This window comes from Panicum hallii, chromosome 5 (assembly GCF_002211085.1).
Source record: "Panicum hallii strain FIL2 chromosome 5, PHallii_v3.1, whole genome shotgun sequence".
Taxonomy (NCBI): domain Eukaryota; kingdom Viridiplantae; phylum Streptophyta; class Magnoliopsida; order Poales; family Poaceae; genus Panicum; species Panicum hallii.
Window position 1 is genome coordinate 3,896,197 of NC_038046.1, and position 18,916 is coordinate 3,915,112.

General features: G+C 50.6%; 3 protein-coding genes across 10 annotated transcripts; 1 reads left to right on the forward strand and 2 right to left on the reverse strand.

Annotated features, from left to right (window-relative positions):
* Positions 1-1,389: 1,389 nt before the first annotated feature.
* On the reverse strand, positions 1,390-4,642 carry LOC112894365 (LOB domain-containing protein 6). Of its 2 annotated transcripts, none has more exons than XM_025962050.1 (4): positions 4,479-4,642; positions 3,686-4,103; positions 3,166-3,556; positions 1,390-1,957 (listed from the first exon to the last, which is right to left on the reverse strand). In XM_025962050.1, exons 2-3 carry the CDS (start codon positions 4,094-4,096, stop codon positions 3,188-3,190), a joined length of 780 nt encoding a protein of 259 aa, XP_025817835.1. In that variant the 5' UTR covers positions 4,097-4,103; positions 4,479-4,642; the 3' UTR covers positions 1,390-1,957; positions 3,166-3,187. The 2 variants fall into 2 exon arrangements, with proteins under 2 accessions (XP_025817835.1, XP_025817833.1); XM_025962048.1 differs by having other exon boundaries at positions 3,686-4,108; positions 4,479-4,641.
* Positions 4,643-14,571: 9,929 nt separating this feature from the next.
* Positions 14,572-17,179, forward strand: LOC112895535 (DNA-directed RNA polymerase III subunit RPC4-like). 6 transcript variants are annotated; one of them, XM_025963494.1, is made up of 10 exons: positions 14,572-14,664; positions 15,202-15,265; positions 15,372-15,430; positions 15,529-15,583; positions 15,672-15,711; positions 15,893-15,990; positions 16,117-16,162; positions 16,244-16,386; positions 16,461-16,685; positions 16,768-17,179. In XM_025963494.1, exons 2-10 carry the CDS (start codon positions 15,212-15,214, stop codon positions 16,909-16,911), a joined length of 864 nt encoding a protein of 287 aa, XP_025819279.1. In that variant the 5' UTR covers positions 14,572-14,664; positions 15,202-15,211; the 3' UTR covers positions 16,912-17,179. The 6 variants fall into 6 exon arrangements, with proteins under 6 accessions (XP_025819279.1, XP_025819280.1, XP_025819281.1 ...); XM_025963495.1 differs by having other exon boundaries at positions 16,464-16,685; XM_025963496.1 differs by having other exon boundaries at positions 16,120-16,162.
* On the reverse strand, positions 17,148-18,912 carry LOC112895533. Of its 2 annotated transcripts, none has more exons than XM_025963493.1 (3): positions 18,601-18,912; positions 17,832-18,215; positions 17,148-17,687 (listed from the first exon to the last, which is right to left on the reverse strand). In XM_025963493.1, the coding sequence occupies exons 1-3, from the start codon at positions 18,826-18,828 to the stop codon at positions 17,265-17,267; spliced, it is 1,035 nt and encodes a 344-aa protein (XP_025819278.1). In that variant the 5' UTR covers positions 18,829-18,912; the 3' UTR covers positions 17,148-17,264. The 2 variants fall into 2 exon arrangements, with proteins under 2 accessions (XP_025819278.1, XP_025819277.1); XM_025963492.1 differs by having other exon boundaries at positions 17,832-18,218.
* Between the last annotated feature and the right edge of the window lie 4 nt (positions 18,913-18,916).

Below are 18,916 nucleotides of genomic sequence, written 5' to 3' on the forward strand. Positions count from 1 at the left end.
TCTCCATCTGATCACCTGTTTTTTTGCTAGCCTAGTATGTATACTGCGCAGTTTTTTTCATCAGAAAGAAAAAAGGATACTCCGATTCGAATGGAGTGAGGAATAATTCAAATGGATTCGAGGTACGAATGCTAGAATGTCTTGCAAGTCAAAAAAAAAAAGATTGGAGTAGAACGAGCAGTAGACGAACGAGAGAGACATAGGTTTGTGTACTGTGCTTGTGTCTGCGGGGGACTAGGGGGCTGGGCACACATAGCCTGATAGCCCGTATGCGAGGCCGGGCGCTGCTATGAATGCAGGATGTGCATTGAATATCTCCTGCAGGACGACATTTTTGGGCGGCCTGCTGCCTTTTCTCACATTGATGGTGGGCTTGGTGGCAATATGGCAATAGCATTGGCGCATCGCCATGCCATCACTCTTGTTTCCCTTTGCTGTGTCCTGGCACAGTGTCACTGCCAGGAAAATGCCTTCTGCCCTGTCAACCAGCACCCAATTTTTCAGAGAGAGAGAGTGAGAGAGACTCCTTGAGCTGAGCTTGGTCAACGAAGGGGTAAGCAGCATGCATGGTCAGCGAATCAGCTAATCAGCTGCAATTCTGCATGCCCCAAAACCCCTGGTTCCGCACAGCATCACCTGCCGCGGTGCATGCCGCATGCATGCGCCCCGTGCCAGTGCCTTTGCCTCCAAGTGGTGCAAGAACACAAGCAGCAAACTGTTCGTGCATTTACGCATGGAATAGAGCAAGCGCGCAGCCTGCATGCTCCCCTCGAATACGATTTTTTGATGGATTTTTCCTAGGGCTCTGATCTCTTTATCTTTTTTTTTGAAGAAATTCTGATGTCTTTATCTTTGCAAATCCATCGTGAAATGTCATGTCCGATTCGATGGCAGTTGGGGCTGCAAATGCTCTGCGGGCTATAGGTGCTACCACTAGCTAGCCCTAGCCCTGCCTGCCAGGGCCCCTAAACCTACCAGTTAAAGCTGAGCGCCGTGTGATCATTTTTGGGTTCACCACGACAAGATCGCAAGCAATCTGGATTGACCAGTGCTGCATCAGGATGTGACATTTTGATGGCTCTCGGTCGAGGTGCCATACAATCCGGGGGGCGCTGGCCTGGCCATCCATGCCATCGCCATTGGCCACTGCATGCCCTAGCAGGCTAGCAGCTATATATGCACGCTCGCTGCAAGCACGCAAGTAGCCAACTGGTACGGTGCTGCGACCAAGAAGACGCAGGGAAAGGAGACTCAGATTCAGAGACATGGCCAGGCCAGAGCAGACTTTATGGTCTTCTGCCACTTTGGCCTCTCTCGCAAGCAAAAACCATGGAGAGGAGTCGAGGAGATGTGCAGCGCATAAATGCCTGCCGAGGTCGAGTCTTGTAGTGAGGATCTCCATGCAATGATACAGTATATTTCCAGCCTGACATGCCAGCTAGCTCCTCTAGGCCATTAGCATGCCTTGTTCAATCGAACCTAGCAGGAGTCATCACAAGTCAAAGCAGGGATACGCAGCAGTATCGAACAGATACACCCATCAGGTCTCAAGAAGCTGCACTTTCTCAAGGTCAACTTCAGTAGTGTAGAGCCAATCTAGCAATACATGGAGGAGTAGAAACTAGGGAAGAAGGGAAAAGGGAGCTAGCCGTCCGAGTGGTAAAAGCCCCCGGGACAAGCAGCACGCATGTTTCTCTTGCACTACAGCAACAACATTGACACGGCTCGTGGATGCTCGCATGAAATGTTGGATCATCTTCTTGTGGATGGATGGAAGACGGAGGCGGTAATTGACAAACAAGCAAGTAAACAACATAGGCACGCACTCTTCATGTAAAATCGACTGACAATACTGATCGACCATCCGTCCTAACGGTGGAAATCTAAGATAATCATTGCACTCCACTTAGTCTTCAGCACTCTTCATGTTTTTTTTTTCATTCTTCACGTCAGTAACCTGAACAAAAAAACAATTTTGCAAATATCCATCAGTTGCGTTGGTAACTGAAAAAAATGCTAATATGGCCGTTGAATGGAGTATTTTCGCTGAGATGCAGACATGGTTGTTACACCCCCCAAACAAACCGTCATAAGTAGTAACGGCTAAACTTAAATTCACGGATTGTACATTTTTCATCTTATGAATAGACAAAAAGAATACTGCTATATATTATAATATCGAAAGGTTGTATATAGTTGGGTACTTTAGGCCCCATTTAGATCCGTTAGATCGAGCTAATAGTTACTCATTTTCAAGCGCGCTTTGCTAGCTGGTTGCCAAAAAAAAAATCTCATTTTCATTCGATAGGTTCCTTTTCTCCCCCAGAGGTGCGCATTCATAGGGCATGAAATATAAGTTCTTTCCTAGAGATACTCGATCGGTAGCAATAATGATCGATGCCTACCTAGCTTGCTAGCTGGATTACCTACACCTTTCACACTATTTTTTTTGATGTAAAACACCTTTCAAACTCTTCGTATATGTGAAGTACACCTACAGGACACCATCAGGGATGCATATGATTGGTGCCCGTCCACGAAATGTTGTGAGATCGCATAGATTCTTTTTTTTTTTTTTGCACACACAGGCTTGGGCATGCCATGCATAGATTGATTCGGATGTTAAGCTAGGAGGACAGTGCAAAGAGGAAATGATAAACAGAATAAGAACAGCTTGTATTCTCCATGACCCACATCCTAGCCAACAGTTACTGACCCCTTCTGTTTCAACTAATTTAACACAGGCTGTTTAGGTCAACACAAACCTAGGAGATTTGTTCAACACAAACCTAGGAGATTTGTTCGCCACACAAAGTGTGCTGTGCATGGGCACAAGTACCAGACCCAAGAGCCAAACAGTATGACAAAACAGATTCTTTAAATTATTCCCTTGATCACAACAGCTCTAGACCACAAGTACACATGCATGCAACTAGCCACCGATAATGTAAGATCCAAAATGTTCTGCACTGTTTGCACAAGAACGCTCCGATTGCCATCAAGCATGCACTAGCTATATTTAGCCCACATTAGCCATGCATGATTATGCATCTAGCGAGCTAACGAACTAACCGTACGCTACCAAACTCGCGATTTTTTCGATCGGAAGCAGAAGGAAAAACGGATAAGAGCACTGTGGAGGGAGGCATGCAAAACGAGCCAAACCTGACAAGATCGATCCGCGCCCCTACTGCCCGGCGCTGGGCTTCTCGTCGCCGCCGGCGGTGCCGGACTTCAGGAACGGGCTGATGCCGAGCGTCCCGAGGCCAGAGACAGGCCCGGCGCCGCCCATCGCGGTCGAGTACCCGAACTCGTAGCCGCCGTTGATCCCCAGCCTCGCGATGGGCTCGCCGTCGTAGCTCCTGGACAGCATCTGCGAGTTGGCGAACTGCTCCTGCCCGAACACGGCGGGCGAGCCTCCGATGGAGCCGAGCGCCGCCGAGTGCCCAATGTTGATGAAGTTGTGCGCGCCGTTCGGCATCGCGCTGCCGATGAACTCTGCCATCGCTTGCGGCCCGTTCGGCCCCGTCGACGCAGAAGCCGCCGCCGCCGCCGCCTGGAAGGAAGAAAAGAGCGAGCAAGGAGAAGAATTAGCCAACGCAACACACGTATCACATCCGCTTGTGTCTCTACACGCGTTACTCAACGAGAGTGCGAAATGATCCGATCCGCGGGCGATCATCACCTGGTACTTGGAGAGCTCGTACTTGGCGCGGGCGAGGTCCTGCTGGAGCTGGCGGAGGTTGTGCTGGAGGATGGAGATGACCCCGACGCAGCCGTAGACGGGGTCGCGGAGGCGCATGTCGGCCTCGTAGGCGAGCGAGTTCACGGCGTCCTCGCGCTGGAAGGGGTGGAGCTCGTTCAGCAGCTTGGTCACGTTGCTCGCGCCGAAGACGCGATGCACGTGCACGAACTTCTGCGGGTTGTCCGGCGGGAAGTAGGGCGCGAACACGCAGTCCGGCTGGCACTTGCGCCGCAGGAACTTGCACGCCGCGCACGGCGACCCGGTGCCGCACACCGCGGCCGCGGCTGCGGACGACGAGGACGACGCCACGGTGATCACCGACCCCGATGGCGCCGGCACCGACGACGCCATCCGTCTGCTGCCCTGGCGGAAGGATCACGAGCTGCGTTAGACTTCCCTTAGCTTGCCTTCTTTTAGCAAGTTGTGGAAGCTGCTGGAAATCGGAAGGGGGAAGAATGGAAATCTCGTTGGCCTTCCTCTTTTATTGCCAAAAATGAAGAATACTGCTGCAAATACATTCATGCGCTGGTATCCCTCGATCTAAAAGAAGGAAGCGAACCCAGATATACATGGCAAAAAATCACATCACACCAGGGGCAAAAATTCGAAGTTATATATAGTAGGTAAATCACATGGTGAGATCCGAATACAGAGAAGAGAGCATATAATACATTAGGGTTTGGGATGTTCGATTTCGCACAGCAGGAAGGGAAGGGAACGGATGAGCACACACCTGGCGGAGTCGCTGGTGAAGCGCCGAGAAACCTGGCCGAAGGGCGGCGCCTCTCGCCCAGTTCGTCGCCCACTCGCCTCTAGTAGGGAGGGAGAGGCCGAGAGATGAGGGTGTCTGTGTCAGTGTGTGGGCGGGTGGGGAAGGCCTGGAGCGGAGAAATAAAAAGGAGGCCGGGTGTCCAAGTGGAAACGCAACGCCGACGCGCTCGTCCCGGATGGCAGCGGAGGGCTGGGTTTTATCGGTTCAAATCTACCAGGTTGCCAATATATTTAATTTATGATTTATATTACACTATTAAGTGAAGCATTAAGTGCTGATCCATAATCATATGATTATTTTCCTTATATTTCTTATCGGTTTTTTATTCCTCCCGGAACCCCGATGGATGTGCTACCACAAAATCTAAGCCTCCCTTAATAACCACAGATGGTTCTCGCTTCCACGTTCCATCTTCACTAACATAACTTTATGAATAAAATGAGAAATTATTTAAAGAATTTAATAAGCACATCTATATGCCCACATCACGACTGACTACATTCATATGCGTCATTCCAAGTAATTGTGTTTAACCCCTTGTCCCCTTCCATGTTGAGTCAACCTCATCACTGTTTGCTACTAAGCAATATACGCTTTTTAATGTTCCAAAGGAGCCAACAAGACCAAAATTCTATATGCACTTATGTTCTACTGGAATTTAACTAAATTATAGATTTTGACATCATAATATCATGAAAAATCTTTTTATAGATTCTATGTAGTGATTGTATACTTAGGTAATATGTCTTGATAAACATAACAAAGACAGAATATGTAGCAAAAATGCTACGAGTAAATGAATCAAGAATTATTAAAAGTTATACACCGCTTAATTATGATATTTAGGGTTTAGTAGTGTTAAAAATGAATATGATGTCATGAATTTTAAAAATATATTTGTAATTCGTGATTTAATCACAAAATGTGCTACTTCTAATATCATAATATCTAAAAGGAAAATTTGAAGAAACTTAGCGCTACAATGTAGTACTCATGAAAACAATTTTAAAAAATAGAATGTTATGTACACCAATTGTTATTTGTCACTTCCTCCATAGAAAAATAAACATTGCAAACAATAAATGCAATAAAAATCAATTTGTTTACTATGTCCTCCGAAAATCATAATTTTTTCATTTTGTTTGCGGTAGAGAGTATTCTTTACAAAATGACAAAGACTTTGTGTATCCATGATGAGTGAAAATATTACCTAACTAAACAGATCCCTCCACATGTGATTTCTCTTGGATCAATTGTTGCACTATTAGTTAATTAGAACCAAGAACGAAAAGAGGGTGACTCGATGTACGAGAGAAAGGACACGGAGTGCAACTTTGTCCACGTAGATAGTGGGGATTAGTGGAATGAGGAGATAAAACAAATATGTTGGATCCGCCGCTGGTGATGAATAGCCGTTTAGAGCAACTCTAGCAAACTCCATCTGAAGTTTGGAGGGTTAAATAGAAAAGATGCACTCTGGCCGTCTTTTCTAAGGGAGATCTCAAAATTACCTCCTCCATCCTCCATTCCTAGAGAGTCTCTAGGGGTCTCTAGGGACTAGGGAGCTCTCTTAGAATTAAGAGATATTGCTGGAGTTGAACCAAATTTGAAAGGCCTAAAGAGGCATCCCCTATTTAATAATTAGAAGGTCTAATTTAAGAAATATTAATATTTCTGGAGTTGCTCTTACTTAGCTTTAATTTTGCCCGCACCACCAATTCATCCTCACCGCTCTGCTCTCGCTCCTCAGCTTCCTCACAATCCCTACACTGAGTCGAATCATAATTTTTCCTTGTTAGGTTAAACCAAGTATTATTGGATTTCCGTAGGGAGCGGTGAAGCAAATAAGATAAACTTTTGACCTGCCTTCATTCAACCTTTTCTTGAATCGATGGTGGAGAGAACGAAGATCGTAGCTTAGTATTCGACGGATCATGTGGCTCGCATAAGAATGAAGGATCGGAGCATGCATGCATATCCTGAACATATAAAACCCGTTTCATTCGATCACGTTAGAAAAGTGGGTCCAATCAGATGAGCCCAGGGCAGGCTAAACAGTAAACACCCCCCCCCCCCCCCCCCCCAAGTATGCTCTTGAATGCAGCATGCAGTAGCAAAGGATGCAATGCATGATTGAGGCAGCGTCCCTTTCCAACCCCCCACTCAGCCCCAGGACCCTTCATCCCTCCCTTCCCCCAATTGCATTCAATACCGTGATGGCCACAACTCATGCGTCGACAAACCGGGCACTCATCATGACAAGCCCGCTTGCAGCCCGTACGAATGATTAGGGGAATTTCGAGTCACTCCCTCATTCATTCGTTCGTTTAACCCCCCCATCGATGCGATGGCAGCAGAGCAGATAGATGTCGATCGAGCACGGCTTGGTGCTCGCGCTCTGCTCGGGAAGTTGCAACCGCGCAGCCGGCCGGCCGCTCAGCTCGTAATTCCGGCTGCGGCGGGAGAGAGAGAGGGAGAGAGAGAGTCATCGACTATGCAGGTCGACAGGTTGTGCTGCCCGCAGAGGGGGCTGGACCGCGGCAGGTGGCTGGCTGCCATTTCTAGCTCGGCCATTAATTCCGGCCGGCGGTTTTTCACATGAGGTTTAATCGACCGCTGTGTGGTGGTACTAGTACCTTGCATGTTGCTGGCCTGCCTGCTGGGTGATCGATGTGATGATGGCGCAATCTAGCCACCGATAGATATGATCGCCGTCGCGGTGGCTCATGTGCTTGGACAAGATTTCAGCTTCAGTTTACAGCGTCGATGAACCCTGGTTGCGGCGGCGTGTTTGCTTGATCAGCTCGCTGATGACGACCCATCCAACCAACACCTGCAGGCAGAACCAAAACCGCCTCGCGGCCGCGCGCACGCCCCGGGTTGTTGCCAACAGTGGCAAACCGCGATGGCGATCCCCGCCCCCGGGGAGAGGTAGCGCGCTGGTCTTGGCGCGCGCGGCGCGGGCGCGGGGCTCGTGTCGGGCGCCCGCCGCCGCGCGCGGGCGGGCGGTACGGCGACGCGGAAAACAACGGGCGCGGGGCGGAAAGAGCGTGGGTGACGCGAGCGGGAAGGCGGCGAGCGAGGATGGTGCCGCGCCGCGGAGGCCGGACGAGGGCGAAAAGGTTGCGTGTCCCGTCCGAGGTGACCCGTCCTTAAACCTCGCCGACCATACACACGTACGCCTTGCCTTTGCCTGCGGGCTGCGCGCGGCCACCGCGTCTCGTGCGGATCCGGCGGATGGGATTGGTGCGCGCCTGCGGCCTACACTAGTTGAGACTACAGAGGCGACGGCCGGCCGGCCGGCTGACCCGTCAACGTCGTCGGGCGCGCATGGCAAGGGGGCCGGGGCATGTCAGCTGGAGGAAATGCGCCCGAGCCAGGCACCGCAGGCGGCGACTGCTACCCCTTCCCTTCGTCATCCTGGGGATCCGTGCTTGGTCTGCACGCGGCGCGCTCCGTAGTTGCGAGCACCTTGTGCCCATGCGTGCATCGAGCCCCAACGCAACAGGTTTGCCCGGGGCCCAGCCGCTGTGCCATTGGAGGCTTAGCGCGTCGCCGAACCATGGATGGGTCGTGATGAGGTTGGCAAGAATTCCATTCCTGGCGCTTGCTTCGTGCGAACAGATCCGTTCGAGGGTGTCGACGACAGATCACTGCAGAGACGACGCGACGCGCTTTTATTTGTGGAGAAGTAGTAAGGATGAAGCAGCTGTTGTAATCAATGAATGGATGGATCATCAAGAGGAGAGCATGCAGGACCTAACGACAAAGGCCGGCCGTGTGATTTGAATGTTTTGAGGATGGAGGGAGGGAGGGAGGGAATGAGAGCATCAGGAAGAGAATGAGAATGGGCAGCAGGCAGGGCCGGTGGGGGCCCAGCGTCAGATGGACGGTGGGCGCGCGCGTAGTACGTGCGTACGGGCCGGTCCAGGCCAGGAGGGGGACAAAACGGGGGTAAGGCAGCAGGGGCAGGGTGTGGGGTGGGGGAGGGGGATGCACATACACTGATACACTCTCGGAGAATGGCGACGGAGTTATTGCTCCCCCGGTGGTTCTGCCTACTCCGCTGCTGCTACTAGTCTGTCTCGCCCGCCTTGGCCTGCGTCGTCGTCGTCCTCGGCGCAGCAGCAGCAGCTCCCCTTGGGAGTGGAGATCGGAGTGAATGCGCGGCATGTAGAGGCGAGCCGTCCCATCGCCCGCCCGTCTCCGACCCCATGCCATACAGCATGTCAGCATGCCTGCGCCGCGCGCCCCGTACTTGCAGCTCCCGTGGTGGCATGGCATTCCCCCGCTGCTAGGCCCCGAAAGCCCCGGCCCGCCTTCCCTTCCCAGACCGTCCTCTCGTTCACTCGAGCTCCTCTTCGTCCATTCATTCATTCACCCGGTCGGTCGAGCTCATCGGCGTGCGGCGTGCGAGCAGAAGCGAGAGATGAATGCCAAGCAGCGGCGGCAGGCTGCGCCGCTGTGTGCCGGTCGATGGCCGCGTAAATACGCCGCTGCAGGTGCAGCAGCGACGGCAAGTGGCATCGTAGGGCGACGTACTGCGTGCTGCAGGGTGACTGGAAGTGACAAGTCCTTAGAATTTGGAGCAGAATGGCGACCGGGGCCCGAGTGAATATGCATGATGAGGAGTGAATGTGTCGTGCCCTGCGTCAATGTGCGCGCGCGCGCGTGCCTGCTGCAGCGAGTACTAAATGCGAGCGAGAGAGCGGGCGCGCACCGCCTCGGAGTGCACGTTGACACCACGCTGTCTCGCGCTCTCGCTACGGCCTCCTGCCTCCTGGGGCGCCCTCCCAGTCCCTCCTGCTGGAGCACCGGCAGGGGAGGAGGAGGGTTGACCGGCCCGCTGCGCTGCCTCCAACTCCAACCTCCATGGACAACAGCGGAATATTCCTCGCCGTCTCGTCTTCTTGTGCGCGTCCAGGCCGGCCTGTGCGTCCACGAGCACGAGTGGTATTGGACTGGTGGCTGGTGTGAGCTCGACTGACGATCTGGTGCTCCCACCAGCAGGGTTTGCGTGAGGGACCGGGCTACCGATCGATCCGATCCTGGTGATTAAGCTTGGTGAGTGCTCGCCGGGCCGCCTCCGCCGTCGCGTCGCTGTTTCCGATCATGCTGTGGACGTGTCACCGGTGCCAGTATAGCTGCTACTACTAGCTCAAGTAGCCAGCTGCCAGCCTCCTGTCTACAAGTCTCCCCCCCTCGCCGTGGCGCGGCCGGTGTGGCCCGATCAAAGACGAGTAGTACATGCATGTACGCACGACAGCACGAGACGAGGCGAGGACGGGTCGGTGTTCCATTCATTCTTGCCTTGTGCGAGTCGTGACAGCGCAGGTGGTTCCGGTGGATGGATGTGATGTGGCCGACCCTTGACGGCGCCTGGTCGTGCATGCATGCATGTGCACGATTTAGTAGGTTAGTTTGTCGCCCAACAGGAGAGCTTTCTGCTTTTTAATGTTGCATGTGGGGATGTGGACGAAGATGGGCTTGCTACTTGCACCGGATTCCACCCATGGATTCTATCGAGCGAGAGAGACACGGACGGTGCTGTGACTGGGCCTAGCCATTTAAAGATTGGAGTGACCCAGCACCTCCTGGGCCAGAAAAAGAAAGATGGACACAACACCGTTGACTTGGGCTGATCTGGGCCGTACATGTTTATACTGGGCTGGATGAGGTACATTGCGAGAACATATATGGGGCGCGGCGGACCTTTTCATCACCTCTCCAAGCACGCGGTGTGTCACAAGTGTGGCCTGGCAAAATTGTATTGGACCATGTAATATGGATTTTTTTTCTTTTTCTTTCAAAAAAAGTTGGTGCATAACCTTTAGGCAATGGAAGACTGTAAGGATGCCTGGCAGGTAGAAGACGACTTGTGAGCGAGTTTGCATCTGAGAATTAACTGCAACTTAAGCGGATTTTTTTAATGGAAACAATTGATCGACCATCAGAGCGTCAACTGATTAGACGCAAGTGGCCGAGCAAGACGTTGATTTTTCTGCTGGAGAGAGTATATCTACGAGAAGTCTGTTCTTCTTTCCAAGAAAAACAAAAAAAAATGACGTTTTTTAGAGAAAAAAAATGAGAGTGGCGGCGGCTAGCATATATATCCCGGACCAGTTCATATCTGGAAACGTACAAGTTTAGAAGGGTAGCCAGTAACGAATCGTGAATTCGTGATTCACCTTTTCAATATAATCACGAGTCAGTGTGTGAAAGCACAGTAACAACGGTTTCAAACGTCATGGCCCAGCAATATATAGCAAATACCAAAATTTGAATCCCGCGGCAAGGAAACAGAAGGATCCAGATTAGATGGAGATGTGAAATGGTTGTCTATGTGCCAGCTAATTAAGAAAACAGCCTAACGCGAGGCAATTGCCTTATTTTCTTTGTGTGTGTTCTTGATTCCCACTCCGTTGCCTGCCCCCGTCAACGAGGTTGAGGCCGATCCTACAGTCCGCTTAGGCTACACTAGATACTAGGAGTAGAAAATATCTGCAAGATTTCAAACAAATTTTCCCTACCCCAGTTGGCGCCGAAATCCTCGATGTCTCGCGCAGCTATCTTTGGGCGTATCGGTTTAAACGGAGGCGGCGGAGCGCGTAACAGATCGTCCCTGATCTCCTTCCCGAATCCGCACGCGCAGTCAAGCAGGCGGTTGCTGCCCGGCCGGGTGGGGTGGAGTCCTCGCCCCCCACTCGACTTGCTTGGCGCGCAATCCCACCCCACACCCCGACGCGCGCGGGCAACCATCGCCCCGCTATTTAAGCCCACTGCCCCACCCACAAGCGAAGCCCAGCACATCACGCCGATCACCCGAAGCCCTACTGCTCGAGCGCCACTAAAACCCTAGTCCCCAATCCCAATGGACTCCGACTCCTCCTCTGCCTCCCGCCGCCGCCCGCTGCGGGATCTAGATGAAGGCGGCGAAGCCCTCGAAGAGGGCGAGTACGTCCCCGGCCGCGACGACTCCGACACCGACACCGACGACGACGAGGAGCTCTGTCGCCTCCAGCGCCGTCTCGAGGGCGAGCTCGGCCGCCGCGTGAGCTGGCTGGAGGTCGTCATGGCGTCGGGCCGGGTCGCGCCTTCGTCGTGGGAATCTGATCGGACGATCAGCGACGACGGCAGCCCCAGCGCAGCCTCGTCTGCGGCGACGGCGCGGAGCTTCGCCTGCCACGTCTGCGGCAGGAGGTTCCACAGCCCGAAAGCCATGGACGGCCACATGAGGGTCCACGGGAACGGGCGCCAGGTGGCGGCGGCGGCGGCGGTCAGCGGCGGCTGGGCCGCCACCGGGAAGCGAGGATGGACGGGGGGCAAACCTTCAGTCGCGGTCTCTCTGAATTCTGAATCGACGGACAACCACTCCACCGCCGTTGTCGCGGTGCGTCCCTTGGAACCCATACCCATGGCCATCGCGATGACCAGTCCGCCGGCGACGCCCGTGGTGTCCACAGGAACCAATCTGTCCGGGGAGGAGAGCAGCAGCGCCAGCGCCGAGCCCATGCAGTTCGAACCGCCCGGGGCGACTGTGGTGACAGGAGCCAACAACCCTTCTTCCCCTGGGGCCGTCGTCCACCAGCACGCTGCGCCGCCTCCTGCTGCAGAGCAAGCTGGCCCAGTCCACCATCCGGCCGTGCTGCCGCCGGCAGTGCAGCAATCTCAGCTCGTCCGGCATCCTCTCGCGCCGCCGCGCGCAAGGCCCGCGCAGCCAGCGCGGGAGTACAGCTGCAAGCTGTGCGGCAAGTCGTACTCGTCGCACCAGGGGCTCGGCGGCCACGCGGCTGGGCACAAGACCAGGCAGAAGGAAGCGGAGGCCGCGGCCGCGGCGATCACGATGGGCCAGGAGGACGGCGGCGCGTTCCTCGCCGCCTTCCGCCGCGGCCGAAGGGCGCAGCCGCCGCACGAGTGCCGGAAGTGCCACAAGGTGTTCCCCACGGGGGTGGCGCTCGGCGGCCACATGAGGATGCACTACACCGGCCCGCCGATCGTGCACAGGAAGAACAAGAAGAGGGGTCTCGTAAGCGAGGCCGACCTGAGGCTCGCGCTGTCGACTGCAACGACGGAAGCGCCGCCGCCGCCGCCTGCGCCGGCCGCGGCCGGCAGGGTGCGTCTCTTTGGCATTGACATCGTCGGCCCGCAGGCGCAGGCTCCGCCGCCGCCAGAGGAAAAAGTATCGTCCGGCACGGCGGAAGGCTCGCCGCCTGCCGGCGAGCAGGAGTAGGCTGCCACAGTGGAAGGACCTCGCGGCGTTTGGGCGGCTCTCCCGTTTAAGGAAGGTTTAGGTTTTGTTAGGATTGTTTCTCGTAAAAATTTGCTTGGTTGGTCGATGATTATTAGTTTGTGATTCGGTACGGGAGAGCACCGTTTTTGCACCCATCCATTTAATGTAAACTATGTTTACAAAGGGAAGATATAATACATATTTAGGTAAAAGTAAAGGTCGTAATAATTATGATTGCAAGGCCATGTGGTATTCATGCTAGGATTGGTGAATTCGTCAATGGTGTTCTACGGTGGCGTTTCTTTCCTGAAAATGATCAGCTTACGGCACGTAGCATTGGAACGAGAAATTGGTGTTCTTGTCCTTACTTTACAGTAAAAGCGTAATTATATTTTTGTTTCTCTTAATTTTATGATTTTGCTCTTACCATTCATAAGTCAACGTAATTTTGCTCCTATTCAACATGATTTTGCCCTTGTTTTGACCGTGGACTAGGAGCAAAATCACGTTGACTAGTGAATAGTAAGAGCAAAATTATAAAGTTAACAAAAATAAGAGTAAAATTATAATTACACTGGAAAGTAGGGACAAGAACACAAACACCCCACCCTATTGGAATTTGCATGCCTCGTACATGCTCGAGCTGTAATAATGTGTGTTTAAAACTTACTAATGCCCGAACTATTTATGCATGAATTTTTAACCACGCGTCACTCACTAAATTTTAGAGCTAGTTCGATCTTCGACCAAGGTTCAATACATATATTTGTTTTGCCCAAGTATTAATACTTGATCAGAGTTTTCTTTCCTGGCTCATGCATGCATGCTGCCCGCTTGTTTGTTAATCTTCTACGGAATATTTGGATTGAATTGTTCTTTTAGCTTTGTAATTCAACATGCATGAGCAAAGGAATTATAGTGCCTTATGCTATGCTGTCGGATTTGACGTGACAATAATACTAAAACAGAGCTCTTGTTAAGAAAAAATAAAAAGCACAGAGTTTTCACGAAAATTTGGGTGTGCCTAATACACTGGAAGACTCTCTGTTTTTTCTATCCTTCGGTATCCCAAGAAACAAACATCTATGGCCATCCCTATCTCTCAAACAGCCAACCAGTACTAGAGTCAAAGCGTGATCCTCATCTCCCAAACAACCAACTACTCAACTGCTCCCTCCATTTCAAATTATAGATCATTTTAACAAATCTAGATATATAGATTTAATATGCATCTAGATATATATTATATATAAAAATTATATATCTAGATTTATCAGAACGAACTATGATTTAGAATGGAAGGAGCAGTAAGGAGCAGTAGATCACTAGATATATTTGGTTTCATACACCTAAGTCACCAACACTCTCTGTCTTCAGTCTCCTGATAAACAAAGGCAACCGATGAAACAAACACTCCTACAGTCCGGGCCTCGCTGCGCACGCCCACTCTCAAACATCCAACGAGATAACGCGTTCCGTTCCGTTCCGTTCACATCGATGCTCCGGCGGACTTAACCGACTCACAAATCCGGCGGCAGCAGAGCCCTCCGCTGGGCATCCGATCCCCTGTGCCGCCCACACTATCTCCAACCAGCACCCGACACCACGGGAAGACACGTGTCCCACCCAGCTGCGTTTTTATCGTTCTTCCCTGCAGCCATCGCCGCAGAGGATCCTCCTCCTAATCCCCCGCGCCTTCCTGGCTGAACCGGTTCCTCGAGACACCACTCACTGAAGCGTGGGCCCCAGACAGGCAGTTCACTGTAGAATCGTTCCACCTGTCCTTTTTCTTTCCCTCCCAAACGCCTCGAAGCAACAGCAGCAGCAGCCGGTAGACCTTCAACTGCAGCTCGGGTGAAGCGGCAGCCATTTCTCGGGGAGGGGGAGCTCCAGCTCTTGCAGCCGTAGAACTAGCAGGTACGTGTGCTTCTGAGCTGGGGGTGGATGGGTTAGTATTACGCTCTCAATCTCTCATACGAGCTTGCGACCTGCGAATTCTCCGCTCGCCTCCTGCTTCCTCTTCGTTTCCTCGCTAGCTGTGCAGCCCCAAAGCCAAATCGGAATTCATGGGTGCGGAGTGAGAGATTAGCTTTCGCTCCCTCCAGGAGCACTCGTGTGTCTTTAGTTGCTACTCAGTTTCTTGCTTTCTTGCATAGTTTCTTTAACGAACCATATAGCTAGGTTAAATTAGGAACAAGAATGGTTTGGGGGAAGGGATAGATGTAGCAGCGCATAGATGCTTCGAACACCTGCAGGAACTGTACGGCGGTGTGACTATAAAACGACCACCGGCGATGCTAAGGTTGAAGGAATCTATCTGACAGCACTGATAGGTTTCCTCATACTGCTAGTGAGACAGAAATCCACATGGTTCGGTAGAAAAAGATGGTACTATACTAGTTAAGTACTCATTACTATGCAAGTGCTTATGCTCTTAATTATTCGTTATGGCAGAGTAACAAAGATGGATGCAGATGGTAGCTCCAAGAGAAGTCGCCCAGTTCGTCGCGCCGTGAAGGTAGTTCACCAGTTTTAATTTCTGCTCGCAATGGTTCAGCGAATTATCAAGAAGAAGGTTAGTGTGTTAACGTCCTTTTGCCATTTCCTTGTCTTAATCCCTACAGAAGCTCAAGTTCAAACCGAAAGTGCCACCGCAGAAGCCAAAGAAATTGACCACGGAAACGTAATTTTTCCTTGTCTTTAGGTGTCAGCGGTGTCTTTAAGGTATTTTCGCCAACTGTGTTACAGTGACCGTTACCGCAACACATTCTTCTCTTTCAGGCCACAACAGGAAGAACCAAAACCAATCGATGAACAGTTGATGAAAATACTGAGGGTAACTGATTATCCAATTGTCCTGTCTTGATGTCAGATACATTGTTGCATGTTCTTTCGATGGCTGAACTTGTATCTGTTCTTTTCAGACTCGTCAGGCGCCTGTAAACATTGTGCCAAAAACAAAAGGTAATTTACTGCCACACCTGCACTGAGATTCTACTGTTAGGCATTTTTAAGATTTAGGAGCAACAGGCAGGCCTTTCAATCAGATCAGGAAAAAAAATATGCACATACAAGATCATGGTTTGCACTGTCATTGATTTAGTCAATAATCTCAAAATAATCAGACTCAGCATATCATTTGTAGACGAGCGCTCAACACAGAAACCCCCCTCGACACCACCTTCTGCAGATCTTGTCAGCTTGTTGCCAGCGCAATCAGGAGTGCACAAGCAAAATCAATCAGTAAGTGCCCCAAGAAGGCAAGAACTTCATGGTTTCAACCTTGCTGTATTAGAAAACATCCCAGTTTCTTGACAGACTTATTGACTTGTCTTATGAACCTTTTGTTGTATGTTTCTATGTCAAAAGAAGCCACTCCAAATCCCCAGATCCTTTCCCGTTGCTATTAATTCAGGTGCATGTGATGATTCATGACTTCCATTCTTCTGAACAATATTTTCCAAGATTTTTCATGGGAATATTCAATCCTTCACAGGAAAGTTTGATAGCGAAGAGAGCGGAGATGACGACGACGACGATGACGACAACGATAATGACAATGTTGAGTTGCAGGAGACTCAGCCAAGTTCAATTGAATGCGAAGCTTCAACATGTCCAGCAGAGGAGCTTCATTTGCTCGTATGGATCTCTGAGCCCTGTGAAATTGTATTCATAGTTTCTGAACACTGACATGCTTCACTTGCAATCTGTAGCAGGAAGAACAAGATAGCAAAGAAAGAATATTCCTCTTCCAGCTCCCAAAATCTCTTCCTTTGCCCAGAAGGTCATCCAATATAGTTGAAACGAAAGGAAAAGCCACTGGCAAGGAGGTGAAGGAAGGATCCAACCTTCAGCAGCTGCCTCAGGGTTATTTGGGCAAAATGCTGGTATACAAAAGCGGCAAGGTCAAAATGAAGTTAGGGGACGTCTTGTTTGATGTTAGTCCACAACTTTCTCCCTTTTTGTTTAGAGCTTAGCAAGATGTCACATGTAGGTTATGCTTAATTTCTTCCTCTGCAGGTGAATCCAGGAGCAGAGAGTAGGATGCCACAACATGTAGTAGCTCTGAACACTCGAGAAAAACATTGTTGCTTACTTGGGGAGATTGAGAATCGGCATGTCATTGTGACTCCGGATGTTGATTCTTTGCTGAATGACAAGTAGAGGTTAGGTTGTGATATGTAGCAACTTCGTTACATATGGTGTGTATGGTAGGCTTGTAGTTGTGCAGGGTTAGGTTTTGATCTGTAGCAATTGTATCAACCTTGTCAAGTGGTGTGTAGGCTTTCAGTTGTGCATGATTGTGTGCAGTTTATTGTGATTGTACTAGATTAGTCTTAGAACTGCTTCTCGCAGTCAATGAATGTCTGTAATAATTTACGTTTCAGCTTCGTAGAATCGGAAGAAGTAAAAATCAGATCATCTTATCTCATTTTATTACCATTGTTCTTCTACACTAAGGTTTCTGTTCATACAGATACAGAAGTAAACTGCTGGATAGAAAAGATCAAGAATGGTCACAGAAGACTAGAGAAGAACTTAGCTAACCATTCCTTGCGAAGATCCGGGCTACGCACAAGGAAAATCTTCCCTTCAACCTCGTTCTTCAGAAAATACTCAAACGCAGTGATTGACATCCTGTCGTTGTAACCGCAAGCTGTAACCGCTTTCCACAAGTCGTCAGCAAAGTCTCTGGGCTTTAAGCTTTTTATGGCATCTATTAACTCCCCAATCTTAAGAACTAAGTAGCGGATGTCCTCACAAGCTATCTTCTGCTCCACGGGATCTTCAGATATCTTACTATCGTCAGAGTGGGTATTCTGGATCTTTCTCAACTGAATTCCATCTGCTGATGGACCATATTCATCGCTGAAGATGAAGGAAAGCTCATCATAATCCTCAATAGGCCTGTTCAGCATCCCTGAATCCTTCGGGTGATCCTTCATTGCAAAGAAAACAAACAAGCTCAGCCATGACATTTAATGGTGGCATGCACTGCAAGGGCCATAAAAAGTTTCTTAAATAAGGTCTAAGATAACTTAGACTTTCAAATCTCAAACTAAAAGGGGATATCTTTCCATTACCATGGCATACTGCTGGTAATCCTCTTCTCGCATGCTTATCGTCCTAGTGGCATGATCCCATGAAACAGAACCAAGGGCCTTCATCTTCTGTATCCTTTGCCATTTCTCCCCCAGAGCCGTCAACCTCCTCTGTACATCAGCAACACCGCACTCGCGCCGAAACCGCTGAGTAACAGCCTCTGCAGCTTCTCGCAGGGTATCCTCCCTGAACAATGCTTCTTTTCCCTTGGTATCTGAAGCCTGTTGCATCAAGTAATCGGTGAGGAACTTGGTCCTGTCTTTGCTCCACTTGAATCGCCTCGAAGAAGTTGGGCTGCGGCTGACAATGCATTCTGCCTCATTTTCAATTACTTTTGGATCCTCTGATCTTGTTCTCTTGCTGCCCTGCTGAAGGTATGTTCAGTGAGGCTGATGAGAGTTGTACTTACATCCAGCTTCTAAGATGAATTATAAAGCTTATCAAGGTTCCTACTCTCCCTAACTGAAGTTTCATTGGGAATTAGGATGGCTACACTAAATTCCCCCATCTTGTTTCAAAAGTTTAACCTGACATTACACTGACGTACATAGCACACGTGTCTACTTTTGCCAATTGAACTAGCGGTTTTTCATAAACTGACACTATAGCATATCGAGTTATCCACAAACCATTTGTGGATAGATTGCAAAGAGTATCTAACATTCTACTCGGAAGAAGCACAGCACCCCCAGCAAGCAAGCGAAGACCCCAGAGCAATGCCAGAAATAATAATGAAAAATTAGTTAATACCCTTCTGAAGAACGATGGAGATGAAGAGGCGATTGAGATGCGCCGGGCCGAGAACGGGGGCAATGCATTGCCGGCGAGCCCAGGAGCGCCACCGCGAGAGGCTGTTGACGCAAATCTCTGCAGCCGCAAGCAACGGGGAGCAAGGGGGAGGAGCGCACCGATGAGTCGCCGGTGGAAGGGGAAGCCGGCTGCGAAGGGCGAGGAGGGGAGATTGAGGATGAAGTCCATTCCCGTGCATCGGCTCGCTGGCTCTGCGCTCCGTTGCGGCTGAAATGTTCAGCCTGGCGGCTTGTTCAAGTCTCGACTTCGAGAATCG

Bases quoted from the DNA above. Each gene is read 5' to 3' on its own strand.
- LOC112895535 (XM_025963494.1), top strand. From the start codon at position 15,212: ATGGATGCAGATGGTAGCTCCAAGAGAAGTCGCCCAGTTCGTCGCGCC. The intron at 15,266-15,371 runs GTAGTTCACCAG...TAATCCCTACAG, and splicing joins CAGTTCGTCGCGCCGTGAAG to AAGCTCAAGTTCAAACCGAA. The intron at 15,584-15,671 runs GTAACTGATTAT...TGTTCTTTTCAG, and splicing joins AGTTGATGAAAATACTGAGG to ACTCGTCAGGCGCCTGTAAA.
- LOC112894365 (XM_025962050.1), bottom strand. From the start codon at position 4,096: ATGGCGTCGTCGGTGCCGGCGCCATCGGGGTCGGTGATCACCGTGGCG. The intron at 3,557-3,685 runs GTGATGATCGCC...TCTTCCTTCCAG, and splicing joins ACGAGCTCTCCAAGTACCAG to GCGGCGGCGGCGGCGGCTTC.
- LOC112895533 (XM_025963492.1), bottom strand. From the start codon at position 18,828: ATGGACTTCATCCTCAATCTCCCCTCCTCGCCCTTCGCAGCCGGCTTC. The intron at 18,219-18,600 runs GTATTAACTAAT...ACATACCTTCAG, and splicing joins CTCCATCGTTCTTCAGAAGG to CAGGGCAGCAAGAGAACAAG. The intron at 17,688-17,831 runs GTAATGGAAAGA...TTTGCAATGAAG, and splicing joins ATTACCAGCAGTATGCCATG to GATCACCCGAAGGATTCAGG.